This window comes from Podarcis melisellensis (genome assembly GCF_964234715.1).
Source record: "Podarcis melisellensis genome assembly, chromosome: 12".
Classification (NCBI taxonomy): domain Eukaryota; kingdom Metazoa; phylum Chordata; class Lepidosauria; order Squamata; family Lacertidae; genus Podarcis; species Podarcis melisellensis.
This window is the reverse complement of record NC_138544.1, coordinates 13407384-13430996: the sequence shown is the minus strand read 5'-3', so window position 1 is coordinate 13430996 and position 23613 is coordinate 13407384. Positions and strand designations below refer to the sequence as shown.

Genomic DNA, 23613 nt, shown 5'->3' with positions numbered 1-23613 from the left:
AAGTATTAAATAGTTAAAACACCCAGCAGGAAAATTGTATTTCCTTGGATTGGGGTGGGGTGGAATATGTACATGTATAGCTGAATATCCTTTTATCAAAGGCATAATAGGAAAAGAATCTGGTGGTCCCTAATGTATTACGGCATAAGTTTTCATAACCAGCTGTCTGGTTCTTTGGATAAAGTGAACATTAATCTAGGAAAAGTTTATTCCAGTATAAATCTGCTTGTCTTGAAGTGTGTGTGTGTGGGGACGGACGACGACGATGACAGGCATCTTCGTTAGTTTTGCTGCAGCAGCCTAATATGGCTACCACTCTGGAACCAAAAAACATAACCTGCATTTTTAACAATCGTTTCAGGTGCCTATGAAATCTCCCTTGAACGTCTTGACAACACATCAGTTAGGATTAAACCTGCAGCGCAAGGAAAGTGTGCACTGGTTGTAGGAGGAAACAAGTCTTATTCCGAAAGGAAAATAACCTCTGGGCAGTGGCTTCGTTTTGATTTTGATTGTGAAAGGCCGCAGAATTATTGGGAATTGGTGATTGAGAGGGATATTGGTAAGTTGCACTATGCTATCCAGTTTTTATGAGCTTCTAAAAGTAATTTGGATATTTGTCAACCTGAGCTGCATGCTGAAAGCCTAAACGACAAGGGTAAATATTATTTATCTTCTACTTGTTACAGTACCACCCTCTTTGTTGCTAAATAAGGGCTTGGGGCTGTCAACAGAACTGAAATAACTTAACTGTATAAATCATCTTCATTTTAACTGATTATTTAGCTGTTTTTATACGCCGTTTACCTTCCCGCCGGAGCGGTACCTATTTATCTACTTGCACTTTGACATGCTTTCAAACTGCTAGGTGGGCAGGAGCAGGGACCGAGCAACAGGAGCTCACCCCATTGCGGGGATTCGAACCGCCAACCTTCTGATCAGCAAGCCCTAGGCTCTGTGGTTTAACCCACAGCACCACCCGCGTCCCTCCACAGTGCCACTATCGATAGCTACTATGCATTATTTAAGCCTCCCCTCTGTCAAAGTCCAACTGATTTGAGACTGTGACATTTATTTTCCTATATGATGTGAGTTCACAGTAAAATATAATAGCACCTACTTCTCAGGTCAGAATGAGAGTGAGTTCCCATCAATGAACCCTCTACGTTATTGCAGCATCAATGCCGTTCTAATAAAATACCATTTTTCATCACATCACATTCGAAGCCTTCAACTTTCGCACATTTCCCAGAAGTTCTGAACACCACAATAGTGATTTCAGTAGAGACACAACCATGGATTTCAGTCTTCAAATAATAAACTAGGCTGGGTGGTTGTTAAAGAAAAAGAAAACATAAAAAACTTGAGTGCCTTGTTTGCTTAGAACAGGGTTTCCCAAACTTGCGTCTCCAGCTGTTTTTGGAGTACAACTCCCATCATCCCTAGCTAAGAGTACCAGTAGTCCAGGATGATAGGAATTGTAGTCCAAAAACAGCTGGAGATCCAAGTTTGGGAAACCCTGGCTTAGGATGTGCATAGAGAATTACTAAAAGCTCTTAACATAAATGAAAGAGTAAAGGGATTATAATTTAACTGGATGGTCTTGTGTGATGATCATTCTTACATTACGTGTGTCTGTGTGTTTCTAGATTGTATGAGAGGACCATGTCCCTTCGGAGATGTTCTGCTTCTGCCTTCTGGGTTCCTGCCCTTTAACAGGACCTTCATATGGGATGTTAAAGCCAGAAGGTTAGATGGGCTTGAACTGAAGTTCTCTCCGTTCTTAAGGCAAATTCTGCCTGGAGAGACTTGCCCTGACCAAGTTCTTTACAACATCGGCACCCTCCTTAATACGAATAGAGTCAACATCGGAAACTTCTGTGGAAATGGTACTGTGTCACGAATCAAGGTGCAGGGGGGAGTTATTATGACCCTGAAGCTTCCATGGGACTCTAATGTCCGTGTCTCTGGCTTTAAGCTCGAAGGGAGGTCTTCCATTCAACGTGAGTATAAGGAGGTTACTTACGATTTGCTTATGTTGTCAGCAAAAAAATTAATGGTATTTTAAGACACTATCTTTAAATGTGGTTCTGTAGGCTTGCTTTCTTCTAAGTGGGTTGGAGGGGGAACTTCCTGGAGTAGGTTTCTCTCAAAGACATTTCCGGTTTTGCAGTGGGTGAAGGAGATCAGAGAAGGCACTGAAGGACGGGGTTGGAAGTAGAAAGCTTTTGAAGGAAAGGAGGGAGAATCCTGACCTTCATTTAGCATCCTAAGCCTACTTGCGAGCAATATGGAAGGGCCTAAATTAATGCACTGGGCTGTTTCTTAAACACAAGTGTGCATTTGTATATTAAATAATGTGCCAACATAACACAAGAATGGTCTTACGTGTATCTAGGGAAGATGCAGACTAGGTAAAATCCTAAAGGCCTGTCCAGTAGAATGGATGTGGGATGGGATGAAGGCGCATGTTACTCCTCACACTTTTAAAGAGGTGTGTGTGTGACCTATGTGCTCAAAAAGTAACGTGAGGAGTGGCCCTGGTATATACTTATTCTTTTTGTCATAACGGAAATTACCTTTTTCTTTCATGTTGCATGTTGCAGTTCTCTTTCACAGCTATATAACCTAAGGGCGAGGGTTGTTTGAAAGGGCCCTGTGACAAAATTGCTCTTAATAAAAAAAAAAAACAACTTTATCTGTGTAATGTGAGTGTGCTTTCAAACAACCTCCCTTGAACCAACTGAAAATCGTTTTAACCAAACTGATAGTGGACTAATTTCCCCATCTCTTTGTCTCTCTCTCTCTCTCTCTCTATATATATATTACGTGTGTGTGTGTGTGTGTGTGTGTGTGTGTGTGTGTGTGTGTGTGTGAACGTTCTCATCTGTACTGTTTGTTGACTGTGTATTGACCTATAATACTTCCTGCCAAACTACCATGGTTCAATCTGACCACCAGACCGTTCAGAATGGGTTTTTCTTATAAGCCAAAGCTGCTTAGTAAGAATAAAGAGTAAGTTAGCTTATACCAGTCCACATACACATAGAGGGACCCTAGGGCCGTGTTTAGGTTTGATCAGGCCCTGAGCTACTGAAGGTAATGAGGCCCTATATTTGTCCAGCTGTCCTTTGTCAACAACAAATTGTCACTGTTTTTGTGTGTGTTGAATATATGCTATATAGTATGGTAATTTATGGACCTGCACAACACAAGACACTGTTGCTGTATGTAGGTTTTATTTGTTTTTTATCTTATATTTTGGAAATTTACATCCAGTTTTTTCCCATTTAAATTTTTGGAGGGCCCCCAAGAGAGTGGGGCCTATAGCTTGTTTAGCTTATATGTAAATCCAACAATGAGGGACCCCCCAAAAACCACAATGTCACTGTCTTCACTTGAGCCAGAACTTGCAAGCTAAGCCCATGAGAGAATACAACACACATATCACCTTAGAAACTAAACCAGGCATTGGCAAACTCAGCCCTCCAGATGTTTTGGGATTACAATTCCCATCATCCCTGACCACTGGTCCTGTTAGCTAGGGATCATAGGAGTTGTAGTTCGAAAACATCTGGAGGGCCGAGTTTGCCTGTGCCTAAACACATAGGCTCTCTTTTATGCTCATAGTGGCCATGTCTGTCTGTCTGTCTGTACTTTCTCAGTCAAAGGTAATTGAAACTATTTTTCTTGGTGGTCTAATTCTGGCACCAACTTGGCCTTGAGAGTAGTTCTAACAAGGCAAGGGTCACTATCCTGAGGTTTCTGGTGACTGCTGGGCTGGGAAGGAGGACTGCAATGCAAGCACTGTCTAGTTCAAACAAGTTTATAATTTTGAGGTTCACCTGTGATTGTATGTGTTCACAAATGCTTGTCTCCCTTTGTGTTTAAAATAGGATTGTGCATTGTTGAATCCACATTTCAAACAGAAGGAGAAGCAACCTTGATATCTGCCAACTACCCGGTGGGGTTACCAGAAAATGAACTGGTGGCCTGGCAATTTGTCATTCCATTCAACTTAAGAGCACGTATCTCTATCCTCAACTACACCACCGCAAAATGTGAGCGGAACTTTCAGACAGTCGAGTACCAGTTACCCGGGCAGCACCCTCAAGAGCTGACACCCAAAGAGGGGCAGTCGGTCGTTCTTGCTGGTAATTTCAACCTTTCCATGCAAGGCTGTAAGCAATATCAACAGAATGCTGGGGCTCACAATTTGCATTTTAAAGTTTTTGTTCAGCGCCCTGAAAATGAAGAGAGTAAGTAACCAATTCCCTCTTTCCCTTTTCTCTTTTCTTTGGTTCATGTGTATGTGTGTGTGTGTAAAAGAGAGAGTGCACAGCAAAACTTAATGGGGCAAAATATGCACTATGGGTTAATAATACAGGTACCCTTTTTTCTTTTGGAAAAACACCACACTATATATACCTTCGATCTTGAACGCCTTGGCTCCCGAACAAATCGGCTCCCAAACGACCAAAACCCGGAAGTGAGTGTTCAGGTTTTCAAATGATTTTCGGAAGCCAAATGTCTGGTCCGACTTCTGATTGGCTGCAGGAGTTTCCTGCAGCCGATCAGAAGCCGCGCTTTGGTTTCCGAACATTTTGGAAGTCGAATGGACTTCCGGAACGGATTCCGTTTGACTTCCAAGGTACAACTGTACTGGAAAAGATGGTCTCAAAAAATAAAAATAAAAAATAAAAAAAGTAAAGCACTGCTTTCTGGTAATTTTCATGCCCATAAGTAGGAATGGAGTCGGAGCTGTACCTTATATTGGTTACAATTGGAAATTGGATTTAATAATAAATTCAGTTCCTGAATTTAGAAGGCCATTGTCAACATGACTTCCCTGTCAGAGATTAAGTTTAGACAGGGGCGTTGGACATCCATTCAGTATTTTGGGCTAGCTAAAGTTTACTATGTTTGTCAGTAATACCATTATGAAGAACTTCACGTTAAAGCAAACCTTGGGGCCGTCTCCTCTTCAGGGGTTACAATGGGATTGTTGCAAAGGAGATGGTCGCCAAGGTTGGGAAACTGCTGTTGGAAGAAGGGGGAGAGATTGAGTGGACATTTTTGTGCCTGTTGGTCGATTGAAGTCATTTAACTTTACAAAAGCACAAACTTAAAAGGAGGACCCACAATCGATGACACACTGATTGATAAAGTATTCCATTAATATGCCATGACAGTTGTTTATATGGAGAATTCAGGTATTTCATAGTAACTTTCTTTACCTGTCCTTGTAAATTAGAAAGAGGTGAACAGCTTAACGGTTTCAAAACATAATGCCCCTAAGTACCGTATTTTTCGCTCTATAACACGCACCCGACCATAACACGCATGTAGTTTTTAGAGGAGGAAAATCCGTAGGCATGCCACCCGTAGGCATTCCCTCCATAACACGCACAGACATTTCCCCTTCCTTTCTAGGAGGAAAAAAGTGAGTGTTATGGTGCAAAAAATACGGTAATTTAGATTCTTCTTTAGATCTTGCAAATCATGGAACAACAGCTGCACTATTTTCTTATTTTTAAGAAACGGACTAGGTGTTGCAGTTCTTCTAAATGATCTCCTCTGTTTTCTTGTTTTCAGATGTAACCTACAGAGTTGACCTCATGAGAGAGAGGGACTTAAACCTTACAATATTTTCGAAGCCTGGAAGTTTATGCTTGATCTGTATTAATCGTAGTAAAAAATGTGAGACCAACGTGACTTTAGTATCCGGTTCCAGTTACACTATCGCCTTACTGTGTAAAAATACGGAGAATGTGAGGGTAACGGCTGTGCAGTCTAAAGGTATGAACAAAATGTCTGGAATTTAGTTCCCTTAAAGTGTGTATTTGGCGGGGAGACATCTGACAAGAATGTATTCCTATTTTTACTCGCCCTTCCAAATGCTGTTTGTTTTCATCATCTGTCCTTTTGTTGCTCATTAGGCTTGACTAATTAGAAATAACATTTGAGCTTTCAGATGGGCAGATGGAGCTGACATAAATTGTCAGTTGATGGGACCACCATCGTACGTTCTCCGAATGCAAGTTCCCATCTTTTATCAGATTGCAGAAAGTCCCACTTTCTTTTCAGGAAAACAAAAGTGTAGCTCAGTCTCCACAGATGCCATTGCTTTTAAACTTACTCTTCTGTCTTCATTATTTTTAAAAGCGTGGGGTTTTGACAATAAAACACAATAAATATATTCAGCAGTTGTTTTTTAAAAAAAGATAACATAGCAGTGTGACAACATAATAGCAACCTGTTCAGTAAAGGAAACTCATAACCTCAAAGCCTGGGGGAACAAATATATATTTATTATATGTATTTAATTTGTATCTCACTCCCGCTTGCTGATCACAGATCCATGACATTTTAATTAATAATAATAATAATAATAATAATAATAATAATAATAATAATAATTTTATTATACACCACCCATCTGGCTGGGTCTCCTCAGCCACTCTGGGCGGCTCCCAACAGAATACTAAAAACACAACAAAACATCAAACATTAAAAACTTCCCTAAACAGGGATGCCTTCAGATGTCTTCTAAAAGTTAGGTAGTTGTTTGTTTCCTTGACATCTAATGGGAGGGCGTTCCACAGAGCGGGCGCCACCACCGAGAAGGCCCTCTGCCTGGTTAAAAAATGACTTAACCCTTTATTTGTATTATAAAATGAATAATTTTTTTGGGGGGGGAAACGACTTAACCCTTTTTGCTGGGTTCCATTTTTAAAAAAAAATATATTCTTATAACGCTATAACTATTTCACTGTTTTAATTCCCCCCCCTTAAATTAGTGGAGTTGACTATTAAAAAAAATAAATAAACGGAGATGACTCCAACCACAAATGTTAATGTGTGTTTGGCATCAGATTGTTGATCATGTGAAATGGACGTTCTCCATATTTTCCTTCTTCTTACCCATGTTTAGAGACCACAATCACCTCCATGGGCCACTTATCTGTCGCCTGTGTAGGTGGTGATGACCACATTCCTAGGTACCTCCTAGGGAAGGGAGACCTGTCCACAACAACGTACACCCCTCTTTTGTATGCCCCCTGCCATCCTCTAGCCCTAGTCTACAACAGCCCCATGGTTGACCCGACTCTTAGCAAAATTCCTTGCTCCCCAGTAGGCCTTTTTCCGTGACTCCTCTCTCCCAGACTCATCAAATTTCTGCATATCTCTTTGAATACCCCATATGTCTTCTATGGGTAGCCACCTGCCTGTTTCTCTGGCCCAGAGCCTATGGCTATAACCATGTGTCTTTCTCATTGCAGTCTGTTGGAATTCCAAAGCCTGCCAGATGAGACGCTTCCATCTGCTTGTACCGCCATTTCTTACTGAGCTGCCAATCCTGCTTGACACGTTTACGTGGAAACTCCAGGCCCCGGCAGACACCCTCATAGAAATCAGGTCTCTAGCCTCGAAACTTAAGCAACATATCCCAAACCAGAATCAAGCATGCTCTGGGGGTTATAGTTACTCCATTAATGGCAGCGCCCCAGAAAAGGCGTTGCGACTGGGTGTCTTCTGCCCTGGTGGAGCCATTGAGAAAATTCAGATGAAAGACAACATCACTGTAATGCTTAAGACGTATGGCAGAAGGTGGATTAGTGAGTCTCTGAAACCGAACCTCACGTTGTTTTTTATGCCCGTTATTCAAGGTGAGTTTATTCTGTTTCGCTCCTTCTCTGCATTCAGAAAGTAAAGAAAGTTAAAATCTTGTATCAGCCGAGTGAAATGCCCTTTCCAGAACTGATGTCAAATATCCCGAGGTTGAAATGTGGCTATTCTTTTTTTGGGGGGTGTAATATCTGAGATCTAGTAAAATTTGGATTATGGCAAGGAAGCCTAGGTGGTTGTCATCTGAAAGGGTTATATGGTTAAGGATCCACGAGCAAGAGAGGGAGCTTTCGTGGGGTCAAAGTCATCCCTGTGAAAATGTTTAAAATCCCACCAAAATTCACTTCAGTTTGAGATTTCGGCAGACGTCGCCAGCATGGATTTTGAAGCATTGTCTGCAATGACTGTGCCTAGACATTTTGGAAAATAATAATAATTTAAAAAATCAGATTGCCATGAAACCAAGGGGTGTGATTTGGTAAATACGGACAAATAATTACAACACGCAGCAGCAAGGATAAAGATCTTCACTTGTGGACTAATAAATCATTGAATGTATTAATACGAATAGAAGTCATAAATATTGCAGCTGTTGAATAATATAGTATTATTATGATTGGAATACAGTTGGATCAAATAAGACTTTGGAAGCAGAAATGATTTTTTTTATTAAACCTGTAATTCTAGCACGTGGAGGGGCCACCAAAATTATACAATTGGATATTTGATTAATTTATATTTGATTTGGTATTGTGATTTGATATGGATATAATGAGGCATAATTTGGATTTTTGTAATTGAAAACTAATAAAAATTAATTGGGGGGCGGCACAGAGAGAAACGAATGGTCTGGGAAAGGGGCATGGGTTTATTTATCAAAGGAGAGTTTAGCATGTCTGCTTGCAGACAGGTTTTGTGGCAGGGCGAGCTTAGATCTTCCACAGCATGTTTCGCTGCAGCTCTAGGATAGCTGAAATAGAGAAGCAGGGAGAATGGAACATGGAAGGGAGAACAAGTTGGTTTTCTCCTGCTCTGGAGGGTAGGACTTGAACTGGTTGCTTTGAGTTACAGGAAAGGAGATTCTGACTAAATATTGGGGAAAGCTTTCTGACAGTAAGAGCTGTTCAACAGTAGAATGGTCTCCCTTAGAAGGTAGTGGACTCTCTTTCCTTGGAAGTTTTTAAGAAGAGGTTGGATGGCCATTTGTCACGGATGCTTTAGATGAGATTCCTGTATTTCAAGGGACTGGTGTTCTGTACATAGTATGCTTAGTGCTAAAGTTTAGTCTTATCCAGGGTGGATAAAAATCATTGATTAAAAAAATAATAATCAGATTTTTTGAAAAATTAAGTCTGATTTATTTTATTTAAATTGGATTTTTTGAAATTTAAATCGGATTTTAAAAATAAAATGCTTTTGGAGGAAAAACCTTTCTAAAGATAGTTTTCTATTTAAGTTACATTATAGTCCAAAGGCTATTCATCAGGAAATAAGGATTTGTTTTAAATTTTTCATGTGTGCTAAAACTCTGTTGTTGTTGTTTTTTAAATTGTTTAATCACATCAGTTAACAAACATGGATACATATGCTATAATGTTACTGTTTCAGTTAAATAAATTGTTATTAAGGAAATGATTATTTTTCTCCTTCCAACAAAGTACAGCGGAAAAGTTGTCCAAATAGTTTCATAATTACCTGTCTTTGTATTTCTACTAGTATCACCAAATCAGTAATTTTTGATATACAGTGGTGCCCCGCAAGACGAATGCCTCGCAAGACGAAAAACCCGCAAGACGAAAGGGTTTTTCGTTTTTTGCGACGCTTCGCTAGACGATTTTCCCTATGGGCTTGCTTCGCAAGACGAAAACCCATAGGGAAATCTCCGGGGACCTCTTTTAAATGCTGGCGGTGGGGAGCAAAGCCTTTCCCCCCCCCTCCGGACTTCAGAAGAGGTCCAGGAAGGCCGGCGGGGGCGAAAGGCTTTGCTCCCCACCGCCAGCATTTTAAAAGCGGTCCGGGATAGCAGGGAAGCGCTTCCCGCTATCCCGGACGGCTTTTGAAAGCAGGCGGGGGGGGAGCAAAGTCTTTTGCCCCCCGCCAGCCTTCAGAAGAGGTCCAGGACCTCTTCTGAAGGCTGGCGGTGGGCAAAAGTCTTTGCTCCCCCCTGCCAGCCTTCCCGGGAGAGCGGAAAAGGCAGCGCTGCCTTCCCGCTCTCCTGGAAAGGCAGGCAGGGGGGACAAAGACTTTTGTCCCCCGCCCGCTTTCGGAAGAGGTCCAGGACCTCTTCCGAAGGCGGGCAGGGGGCAAAAGTCTTTGTCCCCCCTGCCTGCCTAACCGGGGGCTTTTAAATCGCCCCGGGACTGTCTTTGCTCCCCCCCGCCTGCCTTCAAAAGCCGTCCGGGGGCTTTTAAATCGCCCCAGACAGTCCCGGGGCGATTTAAAAGCCCCCGGTTAGGCAGGCAGGGGGGACAAAGACTTTTGCCCCCCGCCCGCCTTCGGAAGAGGTCCTGGACCTCTTCCGAAGGCGAGCGGGGGACAAAAGTCTTTGTCCCCCCTGCCTGCCTTTCTGGGAGAGCGGGAAGGCAGCGCTGCCTTTTCCGCTCTCCCGGGAAGGCAGGCAGGGGGGAGCAAAGACTTTTGCCCCCCGCCAGCCTTCAGAAGAGGTTGGGGGACAGACTGTCCCCGGACCTGGTCTGAAGGCGGTTTCCATAGGAACGCATTAATTGATTTTTAATGCATTCCTATGGGAAACCGTGCTTCGCAAGACGAAAAGACTTGCGGAACAAATTAATTTCGTCTTGCGAGGCACCACTGTAAATGTAAAAACTACTCTGAAAATTTATTATTCCAAAAATGAAACCTTCATCTGGTTGTAAATATTAAGATTATGCCAGCAAGAATGAGTCTTTCTGTTAGAAAGTGATTTAAATCAAGTCTTACTGACAAGTGATTTAAATCAATTTGATTTAAATCAAATCCACCTTTATCTTATCATAGGTTAAGTAATTGTAAGTTAGTTAAGTCTGCTGCAACTGGATTTTCTTATGGACGGTGCCAATCCTGAATGTATTGGATTTGTGACCATTATGCTCATTTGCCTTCAGTAGCAGTAAAGCGCTGCTGGATGAAGTACAATTGCCTCTGGTCTACTTTTTGGGAAACTGCTATGTGTTTAAGCTTTTCCTCCACACGTATGACATAGATCATTTTTTTTCCAACCTTTTCTGGGCAAAGGCACACTTGTTTCATGAAAAAAATCACGAGGCACACCACCATTAGAAAATGTTAAAAAAATTAACTCTGTGCCTATATTGACTATATATAAAGTAATTCTCTTGAATAGGAATCAAATAAACACAAAGAAAGTATTTTATAATTACTTTATTATGAAATAGTAAGTAAACAGAAATATGAAAAATTATAAAATACTTTATTTTTAAATCTTTCGAATTTTTCAATTTTTCCCACGGCACACCAGGCAACATCTCGCGGCACACTAGTGTGCCGCGGAACAGTGGTTGAAAAACACTGACATAGATGACCAACTCTACAATTCTATGACTCTATGAGAAGTGATTCAGTGAGATGTGAAACCAGGCAGATTCCTTTGTGCGGGGTGTACACAATTTTTTTTAGCACAGCTTAAATTGCAGGATCTGCATGTCTTAGAGATAGCTAAGCTTTCTTTCACAAAGGGTTTATTTTGTCTTGCACCGAAGTAAAGGGCAGCAATGACTTCGCACATTTGTTTTTTTGTGCCCCCGCAGAAGAGTGTGTATTCAGCGTTACTCCAGATCCGAAAACCGAAGTTTACCTGCAGACCCCTAACTGGCTGGAAGGTCTGCCTCCTTTCACCTCTGTGTATTGGAACATCACCGTCCCGGCAAAACAAGTTGCGCAGCTGTCGTTCCCAAAGGACCGAATGGGTGTTACTTGTGTACAGAGCCGGGCCAACATCTATATTCAGGAACAGAGACCGAATGCAGAAGAAACCGTGCGCCGCGAAGATCAGAAACTACCTCAAACTCTCGATCTGAAGCATCATTTCTGGGTAAACATCACTAACTGTAAGCCGGCGACCAATCAGCAACTGAGCATGCAGTTCAGGGTGAAGTTTGTTCAGAAAAAAGCAGGTGAGGTACCACATGTTGTGCATTGTTTCACAATAACCAAAGGGAGGTCCTGTCCTGACAATTGTTCATCTTTCAGTTCTGTGTTCTTTTCCCATGAACCTACAGAGTTGGGGAAGAACTTTCTACCTGGTTTCAGTCACACAGGGGTTAATTTCCTGGGCTACAATGGTACCTTGGTTCTCAAATTAATCCGTTCCGGAAGTCCATTCCAAAACCAAAGCGTTCTAAAACCAAGGCACGCTTTCCCATAGAAAGTAACGCAAAATGGATGAATCCGTTCCAGACTTTTAAAAACAACCCCTAAAACAGCAGTTTAACATGAATTTTACTATTTAATGAGACCATTGATCCATAAAATGAAAGCAATAATCAATGTACTGTGCCATAAAATAAATAAGACAGTGTTGTAGATGATAAAAATTAAAATTCATTTTTTTTTCTTACTTGCACTGACGATAGTCATTGTTTGGATGGGGGGATTTTATCCATTTCCGCAGTCACACAATTAATCAACCAACCAATCAATCAATCAATCAATCAGTAGCTGAACCGGGTTCCACACAGTCGCAAAAACAAATGAACTGAAAAAGCCTCAAAAACAAAAATGTGAAATAAATAGCAAAACGAAAGTGCCAAACTTAATCTGTTCCGGAAGTCCGTTTGACTTCCGAAATATTCGAAATCCAAGACGCAGCTTCTGATTGGTGCAGGCACCCTGGAAACAATAGCCGACAACCACGTTGGACACTCGGCTTCTGAAAAATGTTCGGAAACCGGAACACTTACTTCCTGGTTTTTGGCGCTTCGGAACCAAGGCGTTTGAGAACCAAGGTACCACTGTAGTTCCTAGCTGTCAACATGGACTTCCTTCTCTTACGCACTTCTTCTACCTATGTTGAGCATCCTTTCAGCTGCTTTCAGCAAGCTTGTATCCCCCAAACCACTGGACCACTTCTCCCGCCAGCCCGCAAGGTGGGGGAGAGGTTGCTTACAAGGATTTCGGAAGGAGGTGTATGTGGGATTCTGCCAGCAACCAGGGCCCTCGCACAACCTTCCCAGAGCCTGGTAAGCGAGGAAAACCTGTTGGGTGTAGGGTGTAGGTGCAAGTTTACCTGTGCTTCCATTATTATCATAAACTCTTAACTTTGTGTAAAATGGGATGGAGCTATCAGAGGACTCTGCTGCATTAGTAAAGAAACAGTGAATGGAACGCGCTATAAACATGCAACACCAGATGGCGCCTGAGAGCAGGAAATTTTAGAACCCCGTTTTCCATAGAGATTTTTTTCTTATGTTGAAACGATCTCATTTCTGTCTTATTTATGGCGTTTCCCTTGTGTTTATATCCACCCAAACAAGACACACATGGTTCATATTTTCATGGCGCAACCATGGCAGAGATGTACAGGGGTGCTTTTAGTGAAACTCCCCGTTGAAACATGGCAACTACCTGGGAACATTGCATATAGAAGGGAATAACTTCACTTTTTTAGTGTATAAATATTCATGCTGCTGAAGAGCAAATCTGGAACATATTTCCTGTCATAGCTGAACTTTTAAATGAGGCTAGATAGTCATAGCAGTTGAGAGATTATTTTATCTAAACTTCTTTTTCTATTCTATTCAGGATGTCATACGTGGGAACATTTTTTAAAAGAGAGAATATCTTGTGCATGACTCTTTTGCAGTTGCGTAACTTCTTGCGATTTCCCACCACGTCTATTTCTCTCTTCCCCTTCCCACCATCCAGCTGTTAACTGCATTTGTTGAAATTCTCCTGATTTACAAGTTGCTGTGCATTTCCTCCCCCTGCCTTCCCCCAGTGTGTGTACTAAATTGCAATAAAAACGTAAAGGGACCCCTGACCATTAGGTCCAGTCGTGGCCGACTCTGGGGTTGCGGCACTCATCTCGCTTTATTGGCCGAGGGAGTCGGCGTACAGCTTCCGGGTCATGTGGCCAGCATGACTAAGCCGCTTCTGGCAAACCAGAGCAGCGCACAGAAACGCCGTTTACCTTCCCGCCGGAGTGGTACCTATTTATCTACTTGCACTTTGACGTGCTTTTGAACTGCTAGGTTGGCAGGAGCAGGGACCGAGCAACGGGAGCTCACCCCGTCGCGGGGATTCGAACCACCGACCTTCTGATCGGCAAGTCCTAGGCTCTGTGGTTTAACCCACAGCACCACCCGTGTCCCTGCTAAATTGCAATATATGGATTTTAGATTGTAAATCTCTCTCAAGTGTTAAATGCATGGCATGAAAGTTTAGTCAGGAGAGAACCCCGCAGCTTAACCCCTTCCCCTCCAGACCTCCCTTTCTATCTCTCTTCTTTCGTTCCTTTGGATTGTGTGTCTATGTGCACACGCTTATAAAAATCTGGAATGTTTCAGAAGCTAGCGAATGCAGCGACTGTGAATCAGGACAAGATGAGCCACCTCTCTGTATATCACTGAACATCTCACTTTAACTTTTTGCAGGTTTGGCAGTCATCATTGGCGTGGTGGTTGGCGGACTCGCACTGCTATCAACTATCGGGCTTGCCATATTCTGCACTAAGAGGAAGAAGTAGGTTTCTCTTGTTCTCAGAGGTTTTCGGTGCAGATTAAAATGTCCCATTTTCTGCCAGAGGCAGATACAGGTTTTAACGGAGTATTGCAGGCCCCAAACCAGGGAACCCTGAACACTATTCCTTTGTGATCTGGAGCCTTGAACATGCTTTGATCTCTTCCTGATGTGACCTGCACTGTTAGAACTTGCAGTGCCGATGGCATCGGGGCAGAAATCACAGCAGGAAATTTGTCGTCCTGGCACACACTGGCTGCATGTTAACTGGTACAAGAGCTATATTTGCACACCTTAAGGCAGGTATGGGCCACCTGTGGCCCTCTGTAAGCAATCAATTCAGACCCCTGGCAGCCTCCCCCAGAAGTCCGTTTTGTAGCAGGAGGTGACTAGCAATGATTTTTAAGGCTGAATTCTAATTGGTCCTCTTGAAGGACAAGTTCTTCCCCTGAGATTTATTTCTTAGTGCTTGAAAACTTGCCAAAACTGTTCCAACTTCTCTCTCCCAATAATGCCTGCTTGTTATGAATCATTTCTTCTAAAAGTAATTTTCCCCCTCATTCCCTGTTTAAGGCGACTCCAATTTAATATAGATGGTTGGTTGAACTTGGTGGTTTCCACCACAGACTTCTTGACCTCTCTTCATGCAAGTTTCCCTTTACCAGCACCAACAAATGCCACCCCTCCAAAGCAACCCCCTTGGCTGTCTCGGTCAGAATACAGTCAGGAAGGGAGAGACCCGAGTTTCCCAATTCTCTTCTGCTTATGGAAGTCACATCGTGATGAAGCAGTAGTGGCTGTGATTCATGTCTGCATTTAGCCCCCATTCAGAGGCACTTGGGCCAATGTCACGAAGACTTTAGCCCGTATGAACTCTTAAGAGTTCTGAATCACGTTTATTTTTAAGATGTGTATATCTTCCCATACTATGTGAACGGGGAGACATATAAAATGAAGTTACACCAGAGGAAATGCTAAAATTAGGGTGTTATCTGACAGCAGCGTTTTTGCAGGGTGGCTATTTCACATGGTTCCCTGTGTGAAAATAAAGTGGGAAATTCAACGCTCCATCTTGAGATATAATAATAATAATAATAATAATAATAATAATAATTTATACCCCACCCATCTAGCTGGGCTTCCCCAGCCACTCTGGGCGGCTTCCAAAAGAATATTAAAATACTGTGATACATGTTAGGCTGAGATATGTTAGGCTGGCGGCCATGCAGCCCAAGGCCTCTTTAGCACAGTCCCCTTAGCTGTAAAACTCCTTTCCTGTTAAGTTCAATTCCTTTCCTTATAGTTATTTTTATTCCATGAAGCTTCAGATCAGAAGAATCTTTATTTGCATCAGTCACTAGCCATAGCCATAGCAATAAAATAAAATGCACTAAAGATAAGGGTAAAGGCTTAGCTATGCAAAATGCATTCTAGAGGTTTACATCAATAATCAAATAACAGATCTTATCCTAATTGCACCTGCTAAACAATTTGCAGTTTTTGCTGTCACCTGGTTATCTTCAAGTTCAATTCCTCTCGCTTTAGCTGTTTTTATTCCATGAAGCTTCTGGGCCAAATTGAGTGTTTTATACTTGCTGTTGTCTTTGTTAATATAGTCATACCTTGGATCCTGAACACCTTGGTACTCAGACATTTTGGCTCCTGAACGCCGCAAACCCGGAAGTGAGTGTTCTGGTTTGCGAATGTTCTTTGGAACCCGAACATCCGACAGGACTTCCCGATTGGCTTCAGGAGCTCTTTTTGGGTGGCCGGGCAGAGAATGCAAGTTTATTTTTAACGTTTCTTGTTTCTCCCCCCCCCCCCCCAGAAAAAAACAGGAAAACCAGACTCCACCCATAGGAGTGTATAACGGTAACGTCAACACCCAGTTGCCTGGAAAGCAGGGCATATTCAAAAAGAGGAAAAAGAACGAGTCTCATATCTATGCAGTTATTGATGACACCATGGTTTATGGGCACTTGCTGGATGACTCTATGAAACCGGAAAATGCCGAAATAGGCGTGTACCAGCCTTTTACTGGACCAGTGAGTACGGCCCCTTCGCCGCCTCCGATCAGGAAAATATCCAAAGTGCCCAGTATGGAGGAATCCTCTTTCACGATATTGACTGACAGTGAGATCTATACCTTTGCACAACGCAAACCGGAAGAACTCCAGGCCAATGGTGACGTGACTTCGAGTGGTAATGGAGATGTCGGCAAGTCCTTGCTTGAGGAAAACGAACAGGAAAATTCAGAGCTCTAATGTTTATTTGACGGTTCAGATAATAAACTAAATCTTGCACCCATTTTTCCGTGATTTACCTTTTCCAAAAAAATGAAAACAAAATACTTTGGTTGCTGCTGCAACTCTGTTCCAGTTTTCGAATGAACGTGCTCAGACGATGTATTTCCGTAGCATGTTTTGCAGGGATACAAGTAACTTTGAACATGGAAAAGGACAGCAAAGCTGTATTTTCGGTCGTCGTAATAGCAGACCTGTGTTTTTTAAAAGGCAAGAAGAGATGGCACATTGGAGCTTGAACGAAGCTGGATATTTTGCCAAAAATATCTTCCTTCCTGTGTTTCTTGTGAAGATTTCAGCCATACTACAGAATAAAAAATGTGGGTGTGTAGAATGGCATAGTCTGAAGATGGTTTTTTCACACCGTAGCCTTGTCATAGGAATATGACTTCTATTATTCACGTGGATTCACTTCCTTGGATGTGACGAGGATTACACCAGTCCTTGAATGGACAATGCCTACAACAACTGAACAGCAAAAGTTATTGTGCTATTTGTGAAAAAGAATTCTACTTCTCTTTTCAATCAATTGTATGGTGTATGTATATATACAGTTCAGGACATTTCATTTTCTTTCTTTTTTCATCTATAATTTTGTTGTGATTGTCCTCCAGTGATGTTTTTAAAACTAAGACCAGTGTGTCGTCCAGGTTCTTTTTTATTTTTATTTAAATAAAAACAATTATTTAATTTTTATTCATGCATATAACATAGCAGTTTCCACTTCGCCAGCAAATATGCAAATGATATAATATTGCCAAGGTTCCTGTGCAAAGAAATGATTAGTTCAGCATGAATGAGGCTGCTAATCTGCGCAACCCTTATGGTGCAAAAACGATAGACTTCAGTGTAAAATGTTCAAAATTATTTATGGGCTTGACCTCGATGGATGTTTAAAAGATGTTATGTTCTGAAGACACGTGAAAATATGCAACTTTTTATGCATATGTGCAACCAATGGCTAAGTCCTTGCCTTCAAATATATAAGAACAAGGAAGACAACAATGCCATTTTCATGGCCTGTACGACTCTGGATTTTGGCAGGATAAATTTCCCCAAACCTATGTATTCAAGTGCCTGATTTTGTGGGTAGGTGAGCCGCTTTGTGGAACATAAATAATTTTGCACACTGTGCTAGACTTCCAGAGAGGCGCCAGCTGGCTTAGTGTGAATTAACTCTTGCAAAGTGATGATTAAACAGAATGCAAGTTAGGAAAGGATGGAAAGGCAAAGTTTGCATTTTTTTTAAATGACATAACACTATGTCACTTGACTGAATACGATTGCCGTACACAGGCTTCACTCAGAAATATTCAGCAGTTAATACAATGTGGGGAAACATTTCCATTGGGCTTTGTGGCAGCTACTCGACATTAGCATTTCATCTTTGTACATAAGTGTTTGACTGTTGCGCAAGGCCTCTTGCAGAACTCCCATTTACCTCAGCAGTTCTTGAGCAAGGGCTGCTTCAGGCAGCGTGTGTCTGTGGGCGTGCGTGTGCATCATACGCAGTTTTAACTAGCCACAGAAAAAGGATAATAGTTAAAATCCAGAAGGCTATTTGGTGATGTTGTGTGAGAGCAATGGGGCTTTCTGGGGCATCCTTCCCCAAAGACGCTGCACTTGCCTTAAGTTTAAGTTGCTTCTGAATCTCAGGTGAAATATCAGCCGTGACTTCTGAGCTGGCAAAAACGAGCAGCACCTTGTAGTTTTACAAAGAACTTTTCTGGATTCCTTCGAAGTAACACATTCAGTAAATTTTGTGCAGCCATGTAAATTTGTACCACTCAGATCTTTTCACTCTAAATGTGTATAGGTTGAAGCCAGTAACTCCAGTTTCCATCATTAGCATTTAATTTTCACATTAATAGTACTTCTAATCTGTGTATTGGCTCTGATCAGTTAAATTACATACAGTAGTCAGGATGTCTTTTTGCAGTTCATTCTGTGGTCTGTGTGAAATATCTTGGCCTCGTGTTCACTCTTGGGCATCTCCCATTGGACGGTTGTGAAATGGATGAGGCTTGGGTCTCCGTAAACATCATTTTTGTATGCATATATCATACGAATTTGTCCTGGAAGGTTGGGCCTATTTTATAAATGGGAAAGTATGTTATGTCTTGCTAAAGTTGCGTAAAACCTCGTTTCCTGGCGGTGTGACAATCCCCCCCCCCCTCAGATAGAATTGTATTTCTTGTAGCCTCTGTGAATGCAGAACACTATGCAATAAAACCTTCATGAGAATTGCAGGCTCAGACTGGAGTTGCATAATTATCCCCCAAGTTACTTGTTTTGATGCCACTATTTCTATATGCCGCTCAATAACTTATTCACTGTATAGTCCTCTTTTTTTTAATGCTGCATTTGAAGTGTTGTCTTACATGATACTGTCATTGTAAATATTTGTGCCACTTTTGTACCTGACTGAAATCCACAGTGTTCCTGTTCCACAGTCTTAAAATGCTGTAATTTCTTAAATCCCAGGCTGTTTTTTTTAATAATAAAAATATGCATTTTCTGTGTTTAATAGAGAGGGACATGTTGATGCAAAGGGTCTTTTTTTTACATGTGTGAGTTCTTCAAACCTGAAATAAAATGATGTTTACAGTTAACCGCTGCTTACCTGCATCTTAAGTAACTACTGTACTTAAATTTGAACTACCGGTTTTTGGTTTGCTGGTGGTCCCAAATTGGCAGGAATTTTGCTCAAAATGGCATCATTCTGGTGCTGCTTGATGTGCATGTATCGTATTTTTTGCACCATAACACTCACTTTTTTCCTCCAAGAAAGTAAGGGGAAATGTCTGTGCGTGTTATGGAGGGAATGCCTACGGGTGGCATGCCTACGGATTTTCCTCCTCTAAAAACTACGTGCGTGTTATGGTCGGGTGCGTGTTATAGAGTGAAAAATACGGTAATTGGTTATGGATCATTGGTGAAAAATCAGGAATGACAGTGTACTGTTAACCCGTATCCTCCCTTCTGACAGAACCATTTCTGCTTAGGGGCCAGCAGTGTTCAAAACTCCCATTGTTCTAGGCGCATTTTGCGACAAGGAATTTCATTAGCGTGAGCAGTTTCTGAGCTCTGGGCGCCTAAGATTTCAGATTAAACCTCAGAGTGGAAGGAAAGGAGGACCTTTTTCTGCCTCCCCACTTCCAGCTACTCTCTGAAGCCTGGAGAAGAGACCCTCTTAGGAATATTAGTGGGGTGGGCAGGGGAAGGCTAGACCATGTGAAAAATGAACACAATATTTTAGCTGTAGTTAATTCATTTCCAAGGCCTGAGTGCTCACTGGAAGGACAGATCGTGAAGCTGAGGCTCCAATACTTTGACCACCTCATGAGAAGAGAAAACTCCCTGGAAAAGACCCTGATGTTGGGAAAGATGGAGGGCACAAGGAGAAGGGGATGACAGAGGCCGAGATGGTTGGACAGTGTTCTCGAAGCTACCAGCATGAGTTTGACCAAACTGCGGGAGGCAGTGGAAGACAGGAGTGCCTGCAATGTAAGAATGCGACTTGTAACGCAGCAGAGGATAGTGACCTTGCTGTGTTTCAAGCTGCTCATGTGAATTTCAGTAGATCTATTCGAGGTAAAAGTTAGCTGACTACCACCGTAGGTAACTTGGAAACGCCTAGTTTGTTCTTTAAAAATCCAAGCACATTCCTTTGACTTCTGTGACACATTCTTCCTCATACTGCTCTGTCTGCACCTGCTTGCTTGTGATTTAAATAACCTTGATGAATCAGACCCCATTCAACATCAACAAAGATTCTGATGAAGGCAAGGAATCACATTCCTTACCAGAGATTTGATGTATGCTTGTTAAGGCAAGCTGCGTGGTCCACCGTGACAATCCTAAAAGGAATAATAAAGGAAAGCTGATTTTTAAGTTACTGTACTGTCGGCTGCTTTTTTCTTTTTTTAAAAAAAGAGGTGCCAGTTCTTTTTTCCATCATATGCATCCTCTGTTGGCTACTAACTCCCAGAATTACATGATTAATGCCCAATTAAGGACTTGAGGCCAGACACAGGATATCTCATCTTCATTAATAGCTGTGTGAATAATGGCATTAATCATACATTTTTGTACACTTGTGGAAAACGAACCTCATACTCATGCTTGAAATTCAGACACTGGAAATCACCACAAAGATTAACTCTGTCGGTGAAGGTGAGGATCAAGGTATTTATGTATTTTTATAAGTTTTTTTAATTAAATTTTTGTTTTACAATTTCAAATACTCATTTTTACATCCTTGAAATATCAACGACTTCCCTTCTTCTCTTTCCATGTTTCTTCATAAATCCCTACATATTTTTTTTAAAAACTATACCATTCAGTAATCTATTATTGCATCCATCAAAACCTATTTACACTGTTGAATTTATCTTTATGCTGCCAACTGTACACAATTATTTCCCATGTATTCAATAAATGCTTTCCAATTTTCTCTGCCAAGGCAGTGGTAGACCTGTCTCAGTTAAGACCCAGATTACTAGATTTGGTAAATATCTGATTGCACAGAATACGTCCGGTATTGATTCGTTTTAAAACAGCAGATACAATTGATGGGCTTCAGGACACAAGACAGGAAGTTAGTCATCTTTCATTGAAAATATCCCCCCCAACTATTTTGACAGAACAGTGAAGGTGTTTTGGGGCCGTTTTCCTCCTGCAACAGATAGTAACTTTAGGAGGCAAGAAATATGGCAGGAGAGAAAGAATTGCTACCCCTCACTAGATGCCATGACCCTCATCCTTTTATACATTCCCCACAACTGGTTTTCTTTTCTTTTTTAAATGAGACCTCTTAAAATGCAACCACTCGTGTACAGTTTGGCCCTTGCAGCTTGATGAATGTTACATGTTAAGTTGTGGGTGAACATATCAGACGACACAGCGATTCTTCAAACAGCTCTTCTTTATTACGCCAGAACAGAACTCAACTGAAGGGTTCGGCCAGCCTGCTTATATAGAGCTCCACTAGAACGCAACAGTAACCATTTTCTGTAACTATCCAATCACTGAACGTCACTTTCAATCCCTTATTTGCATATGTGGACCTGAGTGAAAACTATCTACAGCATCCCCCTGCTGGCCCAGGGTGAGAACTTCAGTACATAACATTACACATACCAAAAACCAGATTATTCAAAATCCTGAAGTCTCCAGGTTTGTTTGGTCCCCTCCAGGTGGAGGGCTTGAATCTTCAGGTGAGTGAAAGCGTTGAAGGTTAAAAAAAACTGTTCTTCCTGGATCTTGCCAATTAGACACAGGAGCCAGATGAGACAGAGAGTCCAGCAATTATATTACTTTGCACAAAGTAAGATGCAGTGGGATATTTCCCAAAAGCTGAACCCCTAGGTGTTGTCCACCCGGAGTTTTTATAGGATTTACACACACACACAAAAAAATACATATAAAATCCAACCAGAAGCCCCCAGACAACTGCAGAGGGTAACTGGCAAAAAAAGCCATTGGATACAACTTTCTGCGATGTCCATGTCTGCATATTGATGTGTCAGCCGTTCGAAGCCTTCTTGCTTTTTACTAAAAAAATGCCTGCATGGATAAAGTTCTGAAGCCTACTGAAATAAAAAAATTAAGGTCTTATATATATAATAAATGCACCAAGCAAACACGTACATAAATATATAAACCACATGTCTGAAGCAGCACAGGAAAATAGCCCTGAAAACCATTTTGAGTCCCAAACTGACCAAATGATTTCTCTGCAAGGTCAAGGAAAATTGAAAAGCCTCCCCATTGTCTTTCCTTCACAAATCCTGTCTTAAGTGTATGTCTGTGTATGAATAGAGTGAACCTGTGACCTGGCTCAGGAACTAAGTATTTATCATTACAAAAGACTGGCCAGGCTCCCCAGGGTATCCAATCAAGTAAGCATTAACAGGTAACCTGCCAGAAAGGGGGTAAATAACACACTCAAATTTCTGTTGTAGACCGCCCTTTCTGTGAGGTAGGTATGATGTGTCTGGGAGGGTGGTCTTGAGGAACACCCCTTCTGTGATGTATGCATGATGTGTCTGGGGGTGGTCTTGGACTCCAGGGCGGGCAATTTAAAATGTCTATTATTAAGTTGTGGGTTGACATAGCAGCCGGCCCAGCGATTTCTTCAAGTAGCTCTTTATTTTGTAAGCTGGAATAGAACTGACTGCAAACAGCTCAGCCGGCCTGCTTTTATAGGCAGCCGGCTGTCAACATTGTAACAACCACAGCCCAGAGTTCCCGCCTAAAATAACTGCTGCGGACCTGAGTGAAAACTATCTACAGACCTGAGTGAAAACTATATACAGTATCCCCCTGTTGGCCCAGGGTGAAACTACACTACATAACACCCCTCCCCACCGAGATAAGGTGTTAGTTACAATCGTAATGGTTTCCTTATATACAGCACTACGCGTAATGGTTCAATTAGGCACAAAAGCATATCGGTTACATTTCCCATACTTAGACCAACAGTGATACATGTCCAACAACATAGTCCTTTAAATAAGTTGGGCGCTTGGAAACTCTGCCAGACCGCCGGGGACTGGTAGCCATGTCCGGAGGGCCACACAGTTCTTGCTGAGGCTGTGGTGCGACCCTAGGTGGCGTTGGAACCAACTCCCCTGGATCCGCTGCTGTGGGTGGAGCCTCCGCAAGTGGAGTGGTCTGAGTCTGTTCTGAAGCGGCTTGGTTCGGCTCCACGCTGGCAGTTTGCGAGGGAGGTGTAGGTGGGGCCTCGCCATCTGTACGTGTCTCTTCTGGAGCTGCAAGCGCAGTTGGGGGCACCTTGGTAGTGTCCAAGTTCCCAACCCTGCGCCTAAGCTGGTCTATGTGCCGTCGCCACAAGCGTCCATCTTCGAGTGCCACCTGGTACAAGCGAGGTCCAGTGACTCCCACTACTGTGGCTGGCACCCAAGGAATGTCCCCCACATAGTTCCGGGCAAAGACCTGGTTTCCTGGGACAAATGACCGT

At 42.1% G+C, this 23613-nt stretch overlaps 1 protein-coding gene across 4 annotated transcripts in view; it reads left to right on the top strand.

Moving 5' to 3' along the window:
- The window catches only part of CDCP1 (CUB domain containing protein 1), a 39313-nt gene extending 20178 nt beyond the window's left edge, over positions 1-19135 (top strand). For 3 of the 4 annotated variants that reach the window (XM_081882948.1, XM_081882949.1, XM_081882950.1), the window contains exons 2-9: positions 362-562; positions 1650-2003; positions 3897-4259; positions 5596-5799; positions 7284-7670; positions 11397-11762; positions 14241-14328; positions 16154-19135. In XM_081882948.1, coding sequence (XP_081739074.1) covers positions 362-562; positions 1650-2003; positions 3897-4259; positions 5596-5799; positions 7284-7670; positions 11397-11762; positions 14241-14328; positions 16154-16589 — 2399 coding nt within the window. In that variant the 3' untranslated portion in view covers positions 16590-19135. The remainder of the gene's footprint in view (positions 1-361; positions 563-1649; positions 2004-3896; positions 4260-5595; positions 5800-7283; positions 7671-11396; positions 11763-14240; positions 14329-16153) is intronic. The other variant, XR_014161938.1, reaches the window with a different exon arrangement.
- Positions 19136-23613: the final 4478 nt, after the last annotated feature.